We start from the raw sequence: 22,670 nt of genomic DNA on the forward strand, positions 1-22,670 counted from the left end.
AATCCCATAAGAGTGTTACTGTGTTGTTGTTGTTATTGTTACTGTTGTTGTTATTTCAGAAAAACCTTGTGAGCTATATTGCTCCCCGTTTGGGAAAGAGTCTCCTGTATTGGTGTCTGATAGGGTCATTGATGGCACACCATGTGGACCTTATGAGACTGACCTCTGCGTTCATGGCAAGTGCCAGGTGGAGTAATTTTTTTTTGTTATTTCATCTAACTAATATCTAAATATATTGTGATATTGAGTTTCATCAAAGCTATGGCAATTAGAAACAAATAGCACAAAATTTATGGGAAAAAATGCGAGGTTGTGGCTGTGGAATAAAGTAACTAACTAACTATTTCCCTTATCTCTAGGCTGTGAAAACTGATACAGATATTCACAAGTTCAGTTGATATGTCCTCATGTGTCCTGACTTAAGCAAAAAACCATGCTGAGACAAGAAATTAGTCTCTAGTGTTTATTAACTGCTATAGTAGACAGAAAATCCTACTAAACTGAAGGAGCGTGGGAAACCCAGACAGATAAACCCCAAAACTCAAGGCAGGTCTGCTGTGAGTTTCTTTGAAGGACAGTTCAAAGCCTCTAAACTACGCATGCGTTTTCCCCCCTGGATAGGGGCCCCCTCCTGCTCACCATCCGTACTCATAACATCATGTAGGATTTGGGGTGGTTTGACATTTTTGCTATGTGTTAAATAGATGGTGTTATCTTTTAATTGTTTTATTATAAACTGGAAGACGTTAAGAATCAGGCATTAAGAACCAGGGTTTCCCAAAAGCTTGGGCTTTGTATTAAACATGATGGAAAACATTTGACATACAGTAAACCCTTTGAGAAACTGAGGTTTGGTACACATTGCAATTCAAGAGGAATTTTGTGATAGCACAAGAATGGTCTCTTTGAATTCCTGTGATTTGCTTTTGCTTGAAGGTCCCTTAAACAAACTCAAATGGTTTAACTCCTTAGAGGAGAAACAGCTTGAAGTCTGTGTTAATGAGAGAATCAGATTTGTTGGACTGGCAGTTTTGCTCTGCTAATTCAGTCATTTTGGGGTTGAGAACTAGTAAACAAAATGATGTTCCTGGTGAGGGCAGGTACCTTTATCAACTTGCACATTCCATTGGCATGCCCATTGCAGGAAGCCCAAACTGACCTCACCGAAATCTCTTGTAGTTACTAGTGTGTATAGAATGTCAAACATAGGAAGTCCCTTCCGTTAGCTCAGCAGATGGCTGGTTGACCTATCAAACCCAGATTAGGTTATTTTCCTTGGAAAAAACTCAGGCAGAGTTCATATCACCAATTACATTGTTTTTGTTTTTGTTTTTTTAATGGCAAATATCAGAGACTTAACCCAGGACTTTCTACATGCCAGTCGTATGCTCTGCCATGGTGCTGGTGGGCATGTTTGGAATTTTTAGAGTCTGTGGTGAGAACTCTGGCAAAATATCTGCCATCCAGAGAAGTTGCCCGTTCACAATGTTGCAGACATGGTGAAAGCAGAGTGGTGAGGTTGTTTCCTACTACCACCAGAAGCCTATTTAGATGCTCTCAAGTAGCTCTCCTTGCCTATATTTTTTCTAGGTAGATGGGCACGCTTCCAAAAGAAAGCAATATTGTTCACAGTATTAAGTGGACCAATGGTCTGTAAGTTATTTTTCTTTATATTTCATCAATGAGATTGGTACGATTGTTTCCCCCAGAAAATTGAAGAAAAATTGAAAGTGAGTTTCTGGCGTGTTGTGTGCGCTCTTATTCTCATCGTTAATGAGAGGGCTGCTGAGGCTGGTTAGAGCAGAAGGGATGCAAGAAATAGGAGTTCATACCCTGGGAAGGAAAACCCCATTCTCAAACCACTTTCAACTCTCTCTCAAAAAAAGTCTTTGACATTAGATAAGCACCTGGCAATTTTCCCATTTCCATGCAAGATACAAATAACTATCCAAGCAATTCTGTGTGCCCATTGAGGATGTTGACATATTTTTTCTTGAAAAGTATTAGCCCATCCCAGCCCATCCCACCCCATCCCACATAGCAACCTATTTTTAGAAACTGGGGACAGCTTCAAAAACAATTTGCAGAATGCCTCCTCAGCAGGAGAGGAAATTTCCTGAGGGATGGGCAAGCTATTGGACATCTCTAAATAGCTTTTTAGATTCTGCCCAGTGTTGGTCATTTGGCTCTTATAATTTATGAGGCATGACTTGTTTCTCCGTCAGCATCACCAGGAAGCAAGAACAATGCAATCAGAAGGATATGTCTTGGAGATTCCCTTTTTTCATCAAGCAGTATTTCTGTAATGAAAATATATGAGTCATGGCATGTCCGTCTTCCAGTTGTGTGTGCATATTTACAGAAAACATCTGTAATTGGACTTTTGGAATATACCCCCCTGCTCCTTTTGTTGGTGCTTCAAAGAAAAAAGAAGTCAGAGGACCTTGGATCTTCCAAAGAGGGCATGATAAGCCTTCCCTAGTTTGCATTCCTGCTTGGTATTTGTTGAAGTACAGGTGTCAATCTATTTATTCATTCATTCAATCAATCAATCAATCAATTTGTATGGCCGCCCATCTTACCAAGTGACTCTTTTGGTTTGGAAAATTAGTTTATTCAGTGGCTTTAATCCAAATGGCTACTGAACTTCTTTTATAATTACAGAAGCTTGAGTGAAAATTTCTCAATTCCCATTAAAATGGGATCTCTGAACAGTTTTCAGGGGGAGCAGAAAGATTTTTTCCAAGACAAGTGAATTTTTTCAAGAATGGTGGTCATTTAGCACTTCTTTAAAAATGGTAAGGAGAGTTATTGCTCAAGTTGGGCTTAGAGATGAGTAGACCAATCCAAATCCAGGCCATGTCACCATCCTGACATCAGTGAAGTATTCCATTCTTTTATTTTTTCTGTTAATTAAAAAAAAACCCTGGAACATCTGCATTTATTTGTTGAGCATGTTTCTCCTTTTATGCTCAATTTTCATTCATTCACACATGCACACTAAATACTTTTAATAAGAGATGGGCTTCTCCAAATATATGCTATGTGGTAGAAAGCTTTAAGTTTATTAGTGGAATCCATGCCTTGTTGCTCATGTCATAGCCATTTTGATCTCAATGAAATAATTAATGGATGTCTTTATTTCTGTACCAAGTGCTTTTCTAGGCCTCTCTGCAACAACTGATGGTCTGTTTTTTATTTAGAATTGGTAAAGAAACTCTCCATGTAATGGGCAAAACTGATAAGATTAGATTTATTACAGACTTTTTGCTCAAAGCAAGTTTTAAGTTCAGAGAAGAGGCAAAGTGGTCTGAAGACACCATAGCATTGAACTGGAATGCTAGTGAGAAATTAATTTTGGTGCAATCAGACAATGAAGGGGCAGTGGTTTTGTTTGTTTCTTTGGGGTTTTTTGCTGCAAAAATGAAGCTATTGTAGGTTTTTTTAAAAGCAGAGGTAAATCTGGTAGATGGGGTGAATCAGTCTATATTGGGGTTTCTTAAAGTGTGGTCCTAAGATCACTGGGGGTCCCCCAAAACCCTCTCAGGGGTCTGCGAAATCAAAATTATTTGCCATAGGTTGAAGATACTTGCAAAAATTTAAAACAATGTTACTCTTCTCATTATTTTTTATTTGTTAAAAACTATGATTTCATGAAAAATATTTTATGTTAATATTTAATGGGTTTAACACTGTTATTTTTACATGATTCAGTAAATAAATATTTTATGAATGCATGAATTTTAATTTTTAATATGGTAAATATTGAGATATATATATAACCCATACAAACAAAAGCTCTTTTGGGGTCCTCTATAATTTTTAAAAGTGGGAAGGGGTCCTGAGAGCAAAATGTGTAAGAAACACTGGTCTATATGATTACTATAGTGTGAACAAGTGTTGACAGTTTGAAGAATTTGCTCTTGTGATACCAATTTCAGAATGACACCTAACAATGGCAATATTTGCATTTATATTCAATCTGCTATGGCAGGCTGAGCATATAGGAAGCATTACAGTATTTCTTTGAAAGACGGCATAAAGAAAATAAAAATATTTTAAACTGTCCAAGTATTGTTTTTTTCCTGTAAAAGATTCTCCTGAAAAGATTTTGATCAGGTCAAATCCAAAAAAATATGTGGTACCTCTTAGAATCAGGTGCTCATGGCTTGTAACACCAGCTACATATAACCTACCAGAAGTCAAGTATATTCCTTTTTACCAAATATCAGAACCAGAAGGGAAAAGGTGTTTGTCAAATATCTAACAGAGCACTGCATGCATAGGTTAGGCTACATTCAGTTTGGTGCATTGGTGGTTACATTGGCTGGTTGAACATCAGCTGATCAGCATCATAATTTAAGTTTACCCTGTTTAGTGATACTTCTGATTCCCAATGTTTCCTTTGTAAAAGTCCTTCAAATGAGTATCCCGGGCTTATCCTCCTTTAGAAATCTCTAAAGGAGATTAAATCTCTAAAATCTCTTTTTATTATGAAAGTAACAAAGAACTCTTGACTACCATTAGAAAATTGGCTGTGATGGAATCATTGGGTCTGCTGCCAAAGAAGATCATTGTGGTATCTGCAACGGAGATGGCAAAACCTGCAAAGTGGTGAAAGGTGACTTCAACCACACGAAAGGGATGGGTGAGTAGATTTTGCATACATGAAGACTGGAATATTCTAGTTTAACTTCAACACTTACAGCAGTTGGCGTAACCATGGGCCAGTACTTTTAGCAATTTTTGATAGGCGCACAGATGGTCTAGGAATGATTCATTTGATTTGAGGAACAGAATTCCATCAGCACGGTGGGAACATTTTAATTGCACTGCTAGCATAGGAAACCCATTTTTCTGTATTTTGCAATTCTAAATATGGCTGGTCAGTGGCCATCAATTTTACTTACTGGCATGGGGAACTTCCTCTTTTATCTTTTGTCCCCCTCCTCTCTTGCCTGTTCCCTCTGCTGCCTTAGTTATAATAACAGTGGCTGGTCCTTTTGGTTTTTATCTGCTGCTAATGTTAATTCACTGCTGACCCTTTCTCAGTTTTTAAAATAGTTTTGGTTCTGTATTATAGCTTGATGCACGTATTGTTTTGCTGTACAATGGAAAATAAGCAGCCCTGAGAATTATAACTGAAATTGAAAAATGGGTTGTTTATACATGCACTTAGGCCAAAAAGCTGAGAAGTGGTGGGTTTTTTAAATATATTTCTAAATGTGTTACTTGTCAAAGCGCAACAGCGCCCTATTATAGTACTATATGGATTACTTTATTTAGATTCGGAGTTGCTGCTCTGTGTCCAAGTAGCTGGTCCCAGAAGAGCTTTGTAATAGATATCCAAGAGCTGTTGCGAGGAAATTGTGTCATGCTGCTTAATGGGCTCTCCTGAAGGAAGATCCTGACCTTATTTCTGATGATTGCTGACTTGTGCAAATATTTCCTACTGATGTAACTAAACCTGTGCCAATTCCTTTTTTTCTTAGTCTCCAATAGTCAATGTAAGAAGGTTTCCACCTGTGTGATGGCAAAGACAAAGGCAGTCCCCAAGTGTTTCTCGTGTAAGATGGCCTTGGTTGCTTTGTGTGGTGCCGTTAGGTAGTTACATTTGGTGTTGGGTCTTCCTCTGTCTTCGTAGGTTGACTTGAAATGCAAAACTGGGATCCTATTCAAAGAAAAAGCAAACACTGTGGATGTATTTCAGAACTCTTTTGCCCACATCCTTTCTTTATATGAATCTTTTCACTGAGCTCTCAGAAAAAAAAAATCACAGTGTGGAAATTCATCTTCTGATTCTCTGTCTTCCACTTCTAGGAAATGACCTTATTTTCTCTGGAGAAAGAAAAGCCAGCTTTCCATCAGTGCTTCTAATAACGACCATTTAGTGCACTTCATACAAGTTTTAGCATGTTTGGGTATAGGCCATGCTTTTGAAAATATTAATTCACTGGAATCCTAGCAGATATGATGGGAACCACCTAATTATAAGCGCATTAAGAATTCCAAACCCATCACTGAGACCATTAGCTGCTGGCTTTGAAATCTATCCAAAGCTTCAAGAAATCATGCTTTTCCTCCAGTGACTCCATAGCTAGAAGCAAAAAGGGAGTGATGGAAATTCTGGAACTACCACAGAACAGAAACATGTTCCTTGTCTTCATCCTCCCAAAAGAGGGAAAGGCGAGAAAAATTCCCATGTTATGAAGCCTTACCATTAATTATACTGACTACATCTATGTTTCAAATGAGGGATCTGCATGGTTGGAAGAAACACAAATGATAAATGGCACTTTTTACCTGCAGGTGATTCCATAAAATGAAATCTTGCTGCAGTTGATACATACTGAGCTCCATTTAATTTCTGGCTGCTTTTTTATTTTTAATCTCTTGGTCCTATTTTGAGCAGAAAAAATTCCATTCTTGATTTCTGCTAGAAATGGCACTAATAGGTGATCTCTAGCAGAAAGAATAAAAAGCAGAGCATGTCTGGAGAAGACAAGCAAGGCCTTCCAACAGCTTGTACATCCATTATGTTGGATGTCCCACATGATAAAGAAACTGAATTTAGACTCTGTATAAAACAAAATGCAAGTTTCTAGATCTTATGACTGGGTTGATAAGGACAGTCCCACAGGAAGTACTTAATGAAACCCGAAATTGAGTTTCCAGTAGGTGAGCAGATCAAGTGCCTATATACCTCTTCGTCCATTATCAGTAGTACATAATCTACTGATTATCTTTGCCCATTATCAGTACCTTATAATTTTAACCAATCTGAGTCTTCTTGATTGGCACAGTGACTTTGGTTACATTTGATATTCCCAGGCACTGATGATCTTGTAGGACCCCTGAAGCTTATGCCCTCTAAGCCTTTAACCTTGACTTGGGCTGCTTCTGTGTCCTCCAGTCACTTGGGGTGGAACTGAAGATGTCCCCAGCCTCTTGTGTACAATGCCACTGTGGGGTGCAGAGTGGATGGGTATACTCTACTGGAAGTGTGGCTCTCTGTTGCTTAGAGCCCTAGCGTAGTACTATCTACTTCACTTATGGTCACCTTCCAGAAGGATCCATACTAGCTATCTGGTAGTCCATCCTCCAGACTAAAACTTGTATAAGCATCTGTTTTCATTGTCTGGGGAAAATAACTTTGCCTTGTAATATGAACTGCTGAAGGAGTTCCTCACTAGCTCTTTCCAGATTTCTCATGGAAGGCACATTACCAGCTCTTCTCCCTGCATTAATCTTCACAGGGATAAAGGCAGTCTTTCTGTCCCCTTCCCCTTTCCTGTCAGCTCAGGTGTCTCCACTGATTTGAGTCCTCCAATATAATTTTGATGCGGCATTCTCTTCAAACGCAGTTGTGCATTCCTGAGGTGTTGATGTAACCCAGACGAGACAGAAAGAGGATTGTGTGCCAGGAAGAGAGAATTGTTCCTGAGGTAGAGTGCACTTGCATATAATGCTACGAATTAACAAATAATGAAGAGTTCCCAGAAGACTTTGGAAACGTCATTGTTAGATCTGAAATTATTTTGAGTTAAATGGATGAAAGAATGAAACCTATTATCCTATTGTGACACAATGGTCTTAACTGTCTCTCTGGAATTGGCGTCAAAAGGAACGGACCAGGTTCTACTGAAAGTTGAGAAGGCTACAATTGTAGTAGAGTTTTCTTGGTCATAGTAAACTGAAATGTACTGATCTTTGTGGCATCCTTACTACAATTACAGATTGCTAAAGGAATGGTGGCTTGCAATTGGCAAGAGACAGTATCAAGACCTACATTTCTCCAAACGCTGAGAAGTTGATTTCCATTAACTCATGAATCTGTTATAAAACAGGATAAAAAGGAACAGGATAAAAAGAAATTCAAATTCAAAGCCCCAGGAGTCTAGTGGTAGTATTGTATTTGCTAAATAATTTGTTAACTCTGCATACGGAAAGGACTTGAAGAATCTTTCCACTGGGATTGATTTCTCCATTTCTCCTGAATGTTGGTACTGCTTCAGTGTGTCCAGCCAGTGGGTATTTGGTATAAATCTGGAGCTACTTGGAAGCCATGGAGGATCCAGCAAAAGATTGCTTACATTAATTCTTTAAATTCTTGGGTGAAATCTTGAAATTGTAAATTTAAAGCATGTTCATAACTGCTGTCCTAACACTGGTGACACGTATACTTTCAGGATGCTTCCTCCCCCCCACCCCTGATTATGTCTTTTTATTAATCACCTCATGGGTTCATGTATATGGTATTCATCTTTGGTTTGGGGTCTCTGTGTATTGGCCAAGATGTTTGTTTATTTATATATGCATTTATTTTACTAGGTTTATATGTCACTCCAATCATGTTTGGTGCCAAGCAGCTGACTGACCAACAGTAATAAAGTTAAAGCTTTAAAAAACCCACAATAATGTAACAATATAGACTTCCAACAGTAAAGAATATATGTAGCTTTGGGTTGAATTGTTGGGATCTTGGTGTTCTCTAAGCTTGTTGATTCCGGCAGAGATTTCATTACCAGGCTAGGTGACATATTAGTGCATCATCAGTGCATGATGATGTTATCTGGCCTGTTAATGAAACATCTGTAGGGAAAAAAAATTCAGCTCAGAGAAGACCAAACACTCAAAAATGCAAACTTCTCAAATACTAAGGAACATCCATAATGCCAATTCCTCCTGCAGCAGAGACACAAACCCCTCAAAATCCTGAAGGCCCCCTGAAATAATTTGCCGGATACAGTTTGCCATCTTAGAATGTGATGGTTCAATACAATTTGAATATGCTGAATAGGAGAGAACCCAAATTCTTAATGCCAAGCTGTATGTTAGACAGCTGTTTGCTTGGATTATTATCGATTACATAATTGTGGTAGTAATAATAATGATGATCAAAACAACAATTTTCACATGCATTGAAATCATAGAAATGCTGAATCCACCGTGCTGGCACCAGAATCTTAACTCTGAATTTCTGTCTTCAGTTTCCCTTTCTGTGGTGTCAAGCTATTTCTTTCATAACCTAATGAAAGGAGAAGAAAATGAAAAATGAATGTATAGTCAGGTGGGGATCATAACATAAAAAGGTTAATAAGGGAAGGACAAAACCAGAAACAAGGAATGCTTATTGAAACAGATGCTCTATTATCATATTGTTCTTGATAGGAAATTATTCTGGTAGAAACCAGATATTGCCTTGGTCTGCAGCTGATGCTAAAGCATAATTTGTTTCCATAGTTTATTGAATCAACCCATTGATTGGGTTGACACTGTGTTGTTAGCCATAAATTATGCCTTGCATGCCACAGTGACTGAATATGTGTGAAGTGTGAAGCTGAGTTTCCCACAAATTAAAATGGGTGGCAAATTATTTGAGGCCAAAGGAAGTTGAAACATTCTTACAGGCTTTCTCAGAACAAGCTGTAACAGCAGGCCCTGAAAACAATCTTAACAGAGTTCTGATCATATGAAGAAATCCAAAAATCACCAGTTGGAGTCTACTGCATCACACCTTTGGTTATAGAGGAACTGAGTTTGAAATGTAGACACATTCATTTCCTTCTCCTCTCTAGGTCATAGTTCACCTCTTTGGAATTTGTGTGGCAGAGCACGTCACAAAATTTCAAACTGGGTGTTGGATTTGTGGACTTCTTTTTCCCAATTGTGAAGGCTGTATCCTAAGCCGCTTGTTAGTGTCCCTGCATATCTACTTTTTGATGCACTGCGGTTCGTACAGCATATTCCTTTTCTTTGCTGTAGGTTATATTGAAGCAGCAGTGATCCCTGCCGGTGCACGACGAATCCGTGTGATGGAGGACAAACCTGGCCACAGTTTTTTGGGTAAAGAGAGAGAGAGAAAATAGGGATAATATTTGAAACGATATGAGTGGAGTTTTGGAGAAGAGTTTATTTTATTTACCATCATTATCTCTCAAAGACTTTTGCTACTAGGATTCTCATCATTAAAAGCCACGTTTGGAGGTAATTTCAGAAAGAGGCCTTGGAGGAGGAGTCCAGTGGCGACTCCTCCTCCAAAGCTACAGTCAGGGAGGATGTCTAGTTAGGTTGGTCTAGTTCTTGCAAGTCAGTTCTTAATTTTTTCCAAGCTTTGAAGAACAATGATCCTTTGCCTTTCATGGCTCAGTTGCATCCACTCAAAGAAGCCCCTGTGCTTGGCATTCAGTGGGAATGGTTGCCAGGGCAAGCAGAGCGCTCCACCAGAGGTAGCTGATGATGCCAGCCCCAAAGTGCCAGGGAACAGTGCTGCTCCCTCCCTGCTGAGCCAGGTGGAAGAAGGCCAGTCACTACACTGCCTCCTGCTGCTCAGCTTGTCCTGCTTGGGAACTGGCTGCTACCTAATTTAGATAACACCCCTGACTACCGTGGTTTTGATTTGACACTACTACTTCTAATAATAAATAGAAATAGGGCCTGAGATAAATATTTGGTGCTCTCTTCAAGGTGCAGTTCGAAAACATGCCAATGTGAGTAGATCAATAGGTACCGCTTCGGTGGGAAGGTGACGGCGTTCCGAGTCGTCATGCTGGCCACATGACCCGGAAGTGTCTATGACAACGCCGGCTCCAAGGCTTAGAAACGGAGATGAGCACCGCCCCCTAGAGTCGGACACGACTGGACTTTACGTCGAGGGAAACCTTTACCTTTACCTTCAAGGTGCAGCCAGCCAGCCAACCATGCCTTCTTGCAGAACATTATATTAACCAGGAGGGTGTACATTTGGGATTTTGAAAGGGTGCTGCGGCACTTTTAGAAAAAGACTGCAGTAGGAGTGGTTGGCCAGTTCTCAAACTAGCTGCTGTAGCAAGTGTTCCACTCACAACATACCCATTTAGCAGAAGGCAACCTGGTCAGGTTGGTTTGTGCCACCCCACGAATCCTTCTGGATGCTTTCTATCACCTGACAATTTATCGTTGCCTTGTAGTCAGGGCAGTGTATTTCCAGACAAAGTACTAAGCTGTGTCAATCCTTTTTTATTTTTATTTTTTTAGGATACTTATGGGGACTTTGTGGGGCCCCAAAGCATTTTTGCCAATTAAAATACTGCTGGATACGGGCATTTGCTTTTGTGGTATACAGTATCCCTGTTCGTTTCAAACAATCTAAAACAGAAACCTTGGAGACCAAGGGACATGCCTATGGGAATATTTGGGACTGCAGAGCCTAGACCAGTGTTTTTCAAACTTGGCAACTTTAAGATGTGTGGACTTCAACTCTCAGAATTCCCCCGCCAGCCTTGTGAAGCATTAGGATAGGCATTTTATTTTTGTCTATCTGCTTTACAAACTGTTGTTTCATGCTGAAGATTGATGTGACTGAAGTGGCAGACATTGAGTCAAGTTCATAAAAGGGAAATCTGGTCTGGACTTAGAAAACGTCTGCTCAGCAAAACCCAGAATTCTGGAACTTTGTGCAAATCTCCATTTCTGTTTATTGAGTCTGGTTTCCTTAGCTCTTGTTGCTTAGCTTTTGAGATTGGTCACGTAATTTGGCTTTTGTGATTCCATTAAGTATTGACCGCATGCTTTCAAGTCTATTTTCACGTCCCCATGGGTTAGAAACTTTCCTTCTTTAAAATGGGGTGCTCAGAAAGCTGTCTAGAATGCTCAATATCACATTTTTTGGAGGAGATCTTGCAAGACACTTCCAAGATTACAGTGTGCCATTCTTTGATGTCTTGCCTGCTCTGCTGCTTTCATTTCTGCTTATATGGCAGGCAGTATTTGGAACTAAACTGTCTCCGTTATACAAGACTTTGACATAGCAAAACTGAGAAAACAATGTGTGCCAGTGTTCTGGTATCTTGCAAGTCTTTTGAGTTTTGGAAAAAAATCAGCATTTTTATTAACCTGGTAAGATTAAATTGGACAGCTGCTGCCAACTGATTTTTGTCAGGTATCAGCTGGGATGAAGGCAGACTCATATCACATCCTTCCCAGCTTCCTCCTAGTTTTGCATACCTGTTGATCAAATGCTAGTTGTCAAACTTCACTGCTTTTGTTGTTTTTGTTTTTAATCCGGTTGTCAAACTTGACTGTTCACATTAAGGTTCCAACCCCTTAATCACTTCACACTTCTATCTGATCAGCCACTTTGCATTAAGAATGTCTCATCTGTCTTCGTGTTTTGTGAAGGAGACCTTCATTTTGAAGGGAAACAAATTGACTTGTGCTGATAGATTCACTTTTACAAAGTGGCTGTAACAGAATCCCTTGAAGACAGATTTTTCTCTTCTGCTATCTCACCCCAATTGCAAGGAAGATTGCTGCCTTGGAATATTGCAGTAGCTGTAGAAATCTTGGGCAACCAGGCTTAACCAAGACCCAGAATGGAGCTGGGGTGTGGTGGGGGAGTGGGGGAATTTGTCAGGGAAAGTTCTGTTTCTGTCTATGCCATGAGCAGAGATGACAGATAATCAGGATTTGCTTTCTTGCAAAGAGCATTCTCTGTGTATTTACAGATTGGTTATTGAGTCTGAACATAACAATTGAAAGTTTTGCTTTGTCAGAGCCTTGCAGCAAAACATGGCCATGAATCTAACCAGAAAAGCAGGATAATTGGAAACTCAAAGGACAATTTCCTGCCACTGTAACTTTAATAAGGTCTGAAGTCTGTGCAAGTGCTGCTGCGTTTAACCTTGATGGCTGGAGCTAATTACTCAAAGTTTAGGCAAAGTTATGTCTTATTTTTTGTTCTGGACTGGGCAGGACTCTTTGGAAATGAATCCAGCTTCATGTTGAATTGATGCTTGAGCGAGTTCCTTTCCACTTACTTTCATCCTACGCTGCCTGGCTTGATAGACTTTTGTAAATTACCTTGAACAGGAAATGCCTTACAGTTTGGAGGTATCCAGGGCCTGGGAATGAGCTGGAAGGAATCTGAGTTGAGAGAAAGACTAGAGTTGATGCAAGTTTGGAGAACAAGCTGAGACGGTTGGTTCCTATTCAGGAAGGGGGAAAAAATCTGAGAAAGAAAAGTTAAGTCTAGGGAAAGACAGTAGTGGCTTTAGGGCTGTAAATTCATTTATATCTCATTCATTGGCTTCATTTAGAAATTTAGAAGCTCCAACTGAAGCCATAGGAAGCTCAGTTAAAGGATGGGTGGGTGGGTGGACCATTTGCCAAGGAGATCTGATTATATTTGTGGCATAGAAGACCAAGGAGAAGTCTGCTGAGTCATGTCAAATAGGGATATTATATTATTCCATATTTCTTTTTTCCAGATACACTCAGCAGATGCCTCCAGATAGCTAGCTCACAGTCAGGACATAAGACTATAGTTCTTGCTAGTTCTCTCATTTTCAGTATGCTAGTGTCAGTGAATAAGAGGATTCCTAGATAACAAATCTACCTGCCCCAGGTTATCTAACCAAAGACCATGTTAGTTTGGAATTCTAATTCACCAACATTTCCCAACAGCACTATTACTCATGGGTGGGCAACCCATAGCCCTCCCAAGAGGCACTGGCAACAAGCCAAGATGTTATCAAAAGGATGAACTGTATCTTAGGACTAGACAACCCGTGACCTGTTGGGTCATCATTTTGGAGATATTTCCTTACCAGATTCCTCAATGCCTTCTTCAACAATGGCAGAACTTCTAATGTACTGCCTTCACTGGAAAAGTCCTTAAAAATTCAGGGAAGTATTCATAGATGGATCTGCCTTGAAAATAGCCCATGTCATTCCTACTGAACTGTATAGCACAGTCAAACATGAGGAGTTGACCACAGGAAGTGTGTTATGACATTTTGTATTATGTCATAAAACGTTTTATGATAATTTTTCTGCCATGAAACATTTTATAAAATTTGCCAAATTTCAATTCCACAGGAGTCATGGGTCCTGGATTTTGGACGCATTCTTTAAGTTAGCCCATTTGAGGTAGCTTGGTTCAAAAATTGTTGGCTTATGATGCACCATCTTGCCCAATTAAAGGTTACAAACAAACAGACATTAAAGTTCTAATAGGATATAGATATCACAGTGTAAGCCTTGCCCTTGCGATGGTGTATGTCACATATACAAGCACAAAAGAGACTGAGTTTGGTCATTTGTCTCCCTCACAGATGCCCACGTCCCCTCTTAAACCTTTTCAGGATCCAGTTTCTTAGAAGTTTGTTTCTGCTAAAATAGCAACCAAAATAAGTGTGTGCTAGGATTAACATGCTTATTTTACTTTTAAAAAAAAAAATGGAACAAAGGCATCATCATCATCATCATCTCCATCATCACTAAAAAAATCTGGGCTGAAATGTTTTATCCTGCGCTCGCGCTCACGCTCACTCGCTCTCTGTTGATATTACCAGATTACTGCCTCACTTCAGCAGTTTTTTTTAAATGTTTAATGGGCTTCTCAGCTACAAAAATATTGCAGTCTTGATGGCATGAAGAAGCATGTTGTGGTATCCCCCCAAAGGCCTGGAAATAGCCAAGCTTTTCCCCCCTGATTCCTTTGTTATTAGTTCATATTTTAAAAACCATCTCAAATTAGCCAAGCCTAGTACTTGCTAATTCACTCCCCATATCCAGCCTTCTGCCCCAAAATCAATTTGAGAACTCAGCTATGACAAGTATCCCATAAAAAAAACATAATTTAAGTAGCTTTTAAGTAATTTTTGCAGCAAAGTACTCTATTCTGTGCAAGGAAATAGATGAAATTCCAAATATCTTTCCTTCTAAATATTAGTTTTAAATAGTCCAGTGCTTTTTTTTGTTTTTAAAGCTCTTATTAAAGAGCTTTATGCTTTTTATCTCCTATATGCTTTCTTCAGAGAAGAATGTTGGAATTGGTTCAGCTGCAATGAACTAGTCTTCAGTCTTATTGTAACTCCATGATGACTGTTGCTCTGGCAAAGCTTAATAATCGTAGGTTCTTATGCTGATTCATACATTATGGTCAGATCAAATCGTGGACCGTAATGGTGGAATAGGTTTCAGAGGGCAGTTGGAACAGCTGGGGGTGGGTTGCCTTTCTTAACCCTCTTCCATATTGGAACAAATAGAAATAAGCCACCCTGCTTATATTAACCCATCAAATAAAAAAATTATAATAAGGGATATAAAATATAGCTCTTTAGCAACAGCCAGGGTGGGGTTGATATTGGCCAATAGTGATGGATTAGAGACTTCAGGGAGAGAGAACGTCTGCTAACCACAATGAAGTAGACCCAATGGCATTTTTTCCCTAATGCTATTTTTGCTGCCCATTTGATTCTTTGCAGCTTTGAAAGATTCCAGTAAGAAATCCATTAATAACGACTGGAAAATTGAACTTCCTGGCGAGTTTCAGATAGCAGGAACAACCATTCGTTATGTACGAAGAGGTCTGTGGGAGAAGATGTCTGCCAAAGGGCCAACCAAAATACCACTTCATTTGATGGTAATTGTCTATCTTTTCATTGTCTTCTTCTGGAGATATAAACGCCACTGTTCTGACTTACTTTCTTTCCATAGTCATAACTTGTATGATTTGCAAGTTAATCCCAAAGATATGTAAATTGTCTCCAAACAATGTGGTGGAATCAGAAAATCCTGGTTTGAGCTCTCCTGGTTGGCCAAGCCCTTGCTGAATAACTTTGAGAAAAGCATTCTCTCTTGATCCTATGTTGTGTTCTTGTCTAGATTGCAGACTGCAATTAAACTGGGCCAGTCCCCAAATGAACCACCCTGAGCTCATTAGAATGAATGAGATATAAATATAATGTTTAGGATTGGGTCCAAAACTAGGGTTTTAATTAAGTGCTTTTATGATGTGATGTCTTGTTACTATGCAAAATTTATTGTTTGCTATTTTAAAAGCTTGGCTGAGAAATAGCTTGAAAATAATAGTCATAATAAACAGAGAGAGATTATATAACTCAGCCAGGTGCTTTCCAGATGTTTTCAGCATTGTTTCCCAGAATTCCAAGGCAGCCTGGAGTATTATGGATTGGGGAAGGGTGGCATAAACCCTCTGCAATATTCACCCCCAAAGCCCAATACATTGTGAATATTTCAGGAACGTGTTGTAGGATCCAGGCTCAATCTCAGCAGGATCCTCACTTGAATTCTCAAGAAATAGTAAGGGCATATTAGGACATGCTTGGCACTTTTCTGCAGGTGTGCATTGCAAGGGGAGGTCAGATTTAAGCAGCTTGTTTTTCAGAGAAGCTTCGGCATGCCCCCCCCCCCATGCTTTTAGAATCAAGTTTCTAAAAACATTAAAACATAATCACCTGGATGAAGGTATGATGACCTCCGTTTGAAACTAACAAGGGAAAATGAGAACGAGTGGGCAGGAGCACTTGATATAACTGTTGCATGAAATTAGTTTCATATGAGCCATTAGTTTCTGCAGTCTTGTTTCCAGACTGAGATACTAAGAATTTCTTTTTTCTTTTTAATGGAGCTTGCCTGAAATGCATTACTGTAAGTATGTTTCTTGAAGAAATGAGTGTGCAGTTAGGTATGTTTCAGACCTCCACTTGGCAACCAGAGCTTCCAAAGAAGACTGCATCTTCCAAGCTGTTCAGCAAAGCTCTTAGCATCTCGTCTGGTTAAATAAGGGCAGGGTGGGGCTTCACGTCTTGTGCTGGCTGGTGCTGAAGCATTTTGGATCTTGCAAAAAGCTTTAAAACTATAGCTCTGATTGTCTGGCTGCCTGAGCATTTGCTTCCAACACAGACTAATAAAGCTCCTTCTGTAGCCGCAGATGTGTCCGTTATTCTAGTGCCCACCCCTACCCTGTCTTGAAAAGAAAAAAAAATGTCTCTTTCCATACAGGCCAGCAGAACATTTTTTACAAATGGCAAAAAGTGCCTGCTTTCGCTGAAGGAAAGGGCCTCCTGGGGTCTTCATGGAAGCAGAATTCACAGCAAATGCTCACAAATGCATGCCTTCAAATTGAGCCCCCATCTTCAAGAAAGCATTTAAGCAGTGATCAATTTGCATGCTATAGGGATCTGGCCTGGACCTGGATGAAACCTGGAGTGTGTAGTTGTCAACCCCTGGTCTCTGACATCATGTGCTGGAACAGCTGGCTGGAATCTGATGCGCAGCAAAGAGAAGGGCCTGTCTTAGAGACCAAATGATGGCAGGAAGCCAGATTCCAAGTGTTTTCACCAGGTCAGGCCAAACTGGAGACTTCCTGTTATAATGGGGCTCGCTTCTATACATCCCTGAGGCTTAAGAACAATGTTCTTAAGTAATTCAGTAGACTGGTTAGTCTCTCAGGCTAAGATTTTATTATTTCTTGTGGGCCTATTTCTTTCTCAGCCTTCCTCCAAGGATTTGAAGGTAGAAGGCAGAGTTTTTTCTGCTTCCCTTCCATTTTATCATTGTAACAACAGCCTGAAGTGAGTTAGGCTAAAAGAAAGTGATTAGACCACAGTCTTCCCATGAACTCGATGGCTGATTGAAGGCTTGATATTTCTGGACTAGTTCGCGCTTCAGATCAGCCTTCACAAAGCTGTTTCCCTCCAGATGAGTCGGATTCAGGGCCTTTTTACAACATGTAGAGGCCAAGGATATGATGTACCTATCAGCCCTTGCTGTATCCTTGCATCAGCATAACTATTTTTTCCCCCAATTTTTAAAATAATGAGTCAGTGAAGCAGTTTTCACCACTGAAAGCTTTTTGATAAAAGCCACAAGCTAGATATCTGCCAAAGGGTAAGTTTACTCTGCTATGTCTCACGCATACAATAGTCTAGCAGTGGTCATCTGATCCTGCAAATGGTCAGAGCTGAATCAAGAACCCAAACTGAATTCTGATCCCGAAGTGGACATGGCAGTTAGAGCTCATCTTTCTGTCCCAACACCTCTGCATGAGCTGTCCCCAAATTAAATACAAGAGAAGGAAATTAAATAAACTTATGGGGAATAATCTTATTCGCTTTCTTTAAATTAAATTAGCATTTGATTAAATCAAATTTTGATTTTGTCCTGGCTCCATCTACTTCTTTGGTCTGACCTCATCCACTCTTTGAAGTGCTGCCCCTTTGAGGCAGCACTTGATTTTTCCTAGTTTGTCTTGTTCGGAGAGGAGAAAGCAGTTGCAGATGGCTTGGTTTTCTGAGGGTTAGATTAGCTGGAAGGGTTCCATGCTACATATTAGATAATGCACTTCTATGTTCATTTCAGTTTGTTCAATGGGCTTCTAAATTCTTAATGGCTGTATCAATTTCACATATGCCATTTTGCCATGTAGAAAGACTCTGTCCTTTGCCTGCCCATTGTTTTCCCAGCACTCTTAATTCCAATCTGCTCCAAGATCAGGCACACCTTCAGGCACTCTGACCTCACCCCTCAACAAATGTAAATGTGCATCATCAAAGCCATCTGAATTCAGCATTTAATGAGTTGCTCTAAGTCTTCTGGAGTCATTTAATGAGTTGCTCTAAGTTTCCTGGATGGAAGAAGAAATGGGAAGGAGGAGGTGAGACCATGAATTCCATGTGAAAGATAGATTTTTTATGGATTAACATCCAGAGCAGCATATACTAAAAAGGAAAAAAGACCATGGAACAACCTTACACAGTTCATAAAACACTAAATCCTCACAATGTCTCTAAAGCAACGATTATAACAGCCTTAAACAAACAAAGAAAAATAGTACTTCCTCAACTGGTACCCTCCAATTGACTTTAATTCCCAGAATTCTCTTTCAGCTTAGTCTTTGGCCATATTGGCGAGGAAAACTGGGATTTGCAAACCCAGCACATCTGGAGGACACCAGGTTTGGAAAACTGATCTAAAAGTTGATTAATGACTATTCCTTGCTAAAGGTCAATGAGTGCCCCTCCCAGTTGATGTGTGGTGGAACAAGAACAGGGTTGCAGAGCTATTACCTTCAGAATATGCTATCTCAGCATTCCCAGCTGCAGAATCAAAGATTCTGGCTTGTATTTCTTTGATTACATGCTGCTGTTTGGATTGTTTTCGAGGGGGGTTACAGTACTATTTCAAGTTACGGTGCAATTAGTCTTTAAAGAAATATAAAAACAAAACATATCAAAGCAACTGAGCTCACATTGATTCCTCCCACTGAGAGGAATCTTGGCTTTTTCTACCTAAGCCTGAAGAGAGATAGGTATGTGAATGTACTAAAGAACTGATTCAATATATGCATTTCTGCATAAACTTTGATATTTCTGACTTGTATAAGTGCATTGTTGTGTGCATCATGGCTCAGCTTGTCACTTACTGTCCAGTTGCAACTAGCTGACTGCTGACAATATTTAGTAAAACTAACATCTTCTTTGAGTCAAGGTCAACACCAGATGACTTTATAGATCCATGTAGCATACTTAGCATCAGCATGGAAGTGCTTTGCTATTGCCTCCTTTGGTGATGTTTTTCAAACTCCCTGTGCTGGTCTTCTCTGCTGATCTTCCATCCAAATACTAACCAGCTCTGATCCTACTTATCTTCTGAGCCCAACCAATGATGCCACCGTCTAAGCCAATATTTATTAAACTCCTGGAAAATCTCAGGACTTAGTCTTTACAGTAATGATATAACCAGCTTAGATCTTAGGTTGAATTTTGTTTGGCTATCCCTTCATTTTGTGACCATTCCCTGAAATTCCTCTTGCATCTTTAGCTCACACACTTAGGAGAACTAGAACCACATTCAATAGTCTTTGACTTCTACAATTGTCCTGGTTTTTTGGAGTATCTGGATAGATGGACTTGTTCTAGTATATACCACCCTGCCTTGGGTCTAATTGGACTCATGGCCCAGACTCTTACAAACAGTGAAACCAATAAGCAATAACTTCAAATTAGGTCCAGATTGCAAGGTTTTTGTGGAAAGTTCCCCCCCCCCCCGCCCCCGGAAATACTTGCATCTCCAATTTTTAGCTGTTTTCCTCTGAGAGGTGGATTTTTTACCTCATAGCTTCAGAAATGCATTGTTATTACTCGTCTTTCTCTTGGAACTCTTAATCTTTTAACAGTTTCAACCATTTCAAACATTTTGATGTTGATATCTCTTCGTCACTCTGCCCAAATATCTGTTCCTTCAACCAGGTGCTGTTATTCCATGACCAGAACTATGGGATACATTATGAATATACCATCCCAGTGAATTACTCTACTGAAAATAGAAGTGAGCCAGAACATCAGCAGGACTCCCTCTACATATGGACACATAGTGCTTGGGAAGGTTGCAATGTACAATGTGGAGGAGGTAAAATTCATTTATTTTTCTAGAGTGTTGGTACCCACACCTACTAGCTGGAATTCTTGAGATGACTCTCATTGTTCGTAAAATGCAGCAAAATAGACCTAGGGTGCTAGGAATAACATTGTTATACCATTGCTCTCTCTGCCTTTTAGTTTCCCTCTTTTATCTTCTTCTATGTTTTATACTTCTTCTATTTTTATAATGGTTTTATAACTTTTATTTGTAAGCCCCCCAGAGTCACTTTTATAGTGAGATGGGTGGTGTATAAATTTAATAATAAGTAAATAAAAACTAAATTGTATACAATTTTCATTCCAGACTACAACTTTTGAGACAATCATTCTACTGTTCAGTATTTGGGCATGGCAGATCTGCCATCAGTTATGATATTGGTACTGGAGCAGATAATAATTTCTGGCAGGGTACCCTAAATTGTGCTACTGCTAATAATAGAGTCCCCCGATGGGAGGAGATGGGCGGGGACAAACTGAATGAATGAATGAATGAATGAAAATGAATGAATGAATGAATGAATGAATGAATGAATGAATGAATAAATAAATAAATAAATATTTCTCCTAGCTTTTCCTTTGGGAGAAAACATGCTTGGATAGAGCAAAGATGTTTTACAAGCATCCTCTCAATTGCTCTAACTGGGTTGCATATAGTTTGTAAAGTTAGCAGCCCTGGAAGCCACCTGGGCTGGTCCATCTTCTTAAATATTGCCTATACTGATTAGCAGCTGCTGGCTAGAAGCATTGAACATCTTTGAGTAGTGGCAAGTATAAATCCAAACAAGAACGAATGTATAAAAAGGTTGAACCTAAGAAGCTGCTGCAAAGCAAGCCTAGGATACTGATCTGTCAACCCCAATATGACTACTGTAAGTCCCTGGAAAACACTTAAGTATTTACTAGAATTCAGCATAATTTTTCTCAAGGATGTATCTTCTCAGACTAACCTCATCTCAAGCTTTGATTGAATAACCTCCTATAATAGATTAATGAATAACTGTATTAAGATACAGGAATGCAGATTCTGGTTGAAAAATTAAAGAAAATTCCTGACAACAATAGTTCAAGAGGAGTTCACTGACCCAGAGAAGTGATGGATTTCCTTTGCTGTGAATGTGTTCAAATGGAAGAAGAGGGTGTGTAAGTGGCCCCTTCCAGCTATCGTCCTGTGCTGGAACCAGCATACTCAACCTGCCCTAAATCTTGCCCTAGGCTGCGCGAAATAGCAAATTTTGAAAATGCTGGAGATCCACTTACAGCCCAGTGGGATTCCACTAACCTGTTTTCTGCTGCACAAATATTTCTGAAATCCAGTTGTATTTCAAATCAGCAGCAAATAGATGTTTTAAATAAATAGATCTCCCATGCCAGAATAATTCTTTCCTCTTTCTTTTTGCATTCAGGAGAACGGAAAACCATTGTGTCATGCACACAGATTGCTAACAAGACCATGATGCTGGTAAACGACAGTGCTTGCCAGCGGGTAACCCGTCCTGAGCCACAGGTCAGAAGATGTAACGTCCATCCCTGCCAGTCCAGGTAAGAAGCTCGTTGCAGATGTTAGAAATGTTTTTCTTTGGGTATATGAAAAGGACAAAGACCACCTTTGAGCCCCAAAAGAAACATTTATATTCAGTCTTTTCATGGGCATCATTATGTCTGTGAGTACCTATCCAGAAAAAAAAGACGAAAGTGAGCTAGGGCTGAAAGGGAGCATTGTATGAGCTAGAAGAGGTATTGGGAACAAATCACCAATCTTCCTTCTAGTAAATGCGTTTGCAGATTAACCATGCCTCGTGTGATAGCCATTTTACGAACAGGCAAGTCCTATGCCCTATGGTAGTTATTACTCAAGAGTGACATGCTCTCAGTTCCTTTATTAGTATGGCTGGTTGCAGTCAGCTAGATGTGTAGACTAGATTTGTCATTTTTGTCCACCTATCTAGTCCTTCCCAGTAACCTGGGATAGGCAGATGTTGTTTAATAATATTAAAGGTATCATCACAGGATATAAGCTGTTACAAGTAAAGCTGCCTTGTGCAATTGACTGATGGTGATTTTGTCAATGCTGATGGTGTTCAAGTGGTGCTCCAGACGTTATGGGATTGCACCCAAGGGGCCTATTACTGTTGGGACTACCTTTGCTTTCTTTTGCCACCGTTGTTCTACTTCTATTTGCAGGCCTTTGTATTTTGTGATTTTCTCCAATTCTTTCTCTTTTATTCTGCTATCACCAGGCATTGCAACGTCCACTACCCAGACTTTTTTGTCTTTCTCACCAACAATTGTTAAGTCTGGAGTGTTGTGTGGCAGATGCTTGTCTGTTTGAATTCTAAAGTCGCAGAGCACTTTGGCTTCTTCATTTTCTTTTACTTGGTCTATTTTGTGGTCCCGCCAGTTCTTGCTTGGAGGCAAGTGGTATTTCTTGCAGATATTCCAATGTCGCTACTTTGTCATGCCATT

At 39.7% G+C, this 22,670-nt stretch overlaps 1 protein-coding gene across 1 annotated transcript in view; it reads left to right on the forward strand.

Annotated features, from left to right (window-relative positions):
- Positions 1–22,670, forward strand: part of ADAMTS17 (ADAM metallopeptidase with thrombospondin type 1 motif 17) — a 153,033-nt gene that overhangs the window by 108,100 nt on the left and 22,263 nt on the right. The window contains exons 14-18 of the mRNA XM_063314162.1: positions 60–187; positions 4,528–4,648; positions 15,249–15,406; positions 20,037–20,196; positions 21,611–21,746. Of these exons, the coding sequence (XP_063170232.1) occupies positions 60–187; positions 4,528–4,648; positions 15,249–15,406; positions 20,037–20,196; positions 21,611–21,746 (703 nt within the window). The remainder of the gene's footprint in view (positions 1–59; positions 188–4,527; positions 4,649–15,248; positions 15,407–20,036; positions 20,197–21,610; positions 21,747–22,670) is intronic.

This window comes from Candoia aspera, chromosome 13, assembly GCF_035149785.1.
Source record: "Candoia aspera isolate rCanAsp1 chromosome 13, rCanAsp1.hap2, whole genome shotgun sequence".
Taxonomy (NCBI): Eukaryota; Metazoa; Chordata; class Lepidosauria; order Squamata; family Boidae; genus Candoia; species Candoia aspera.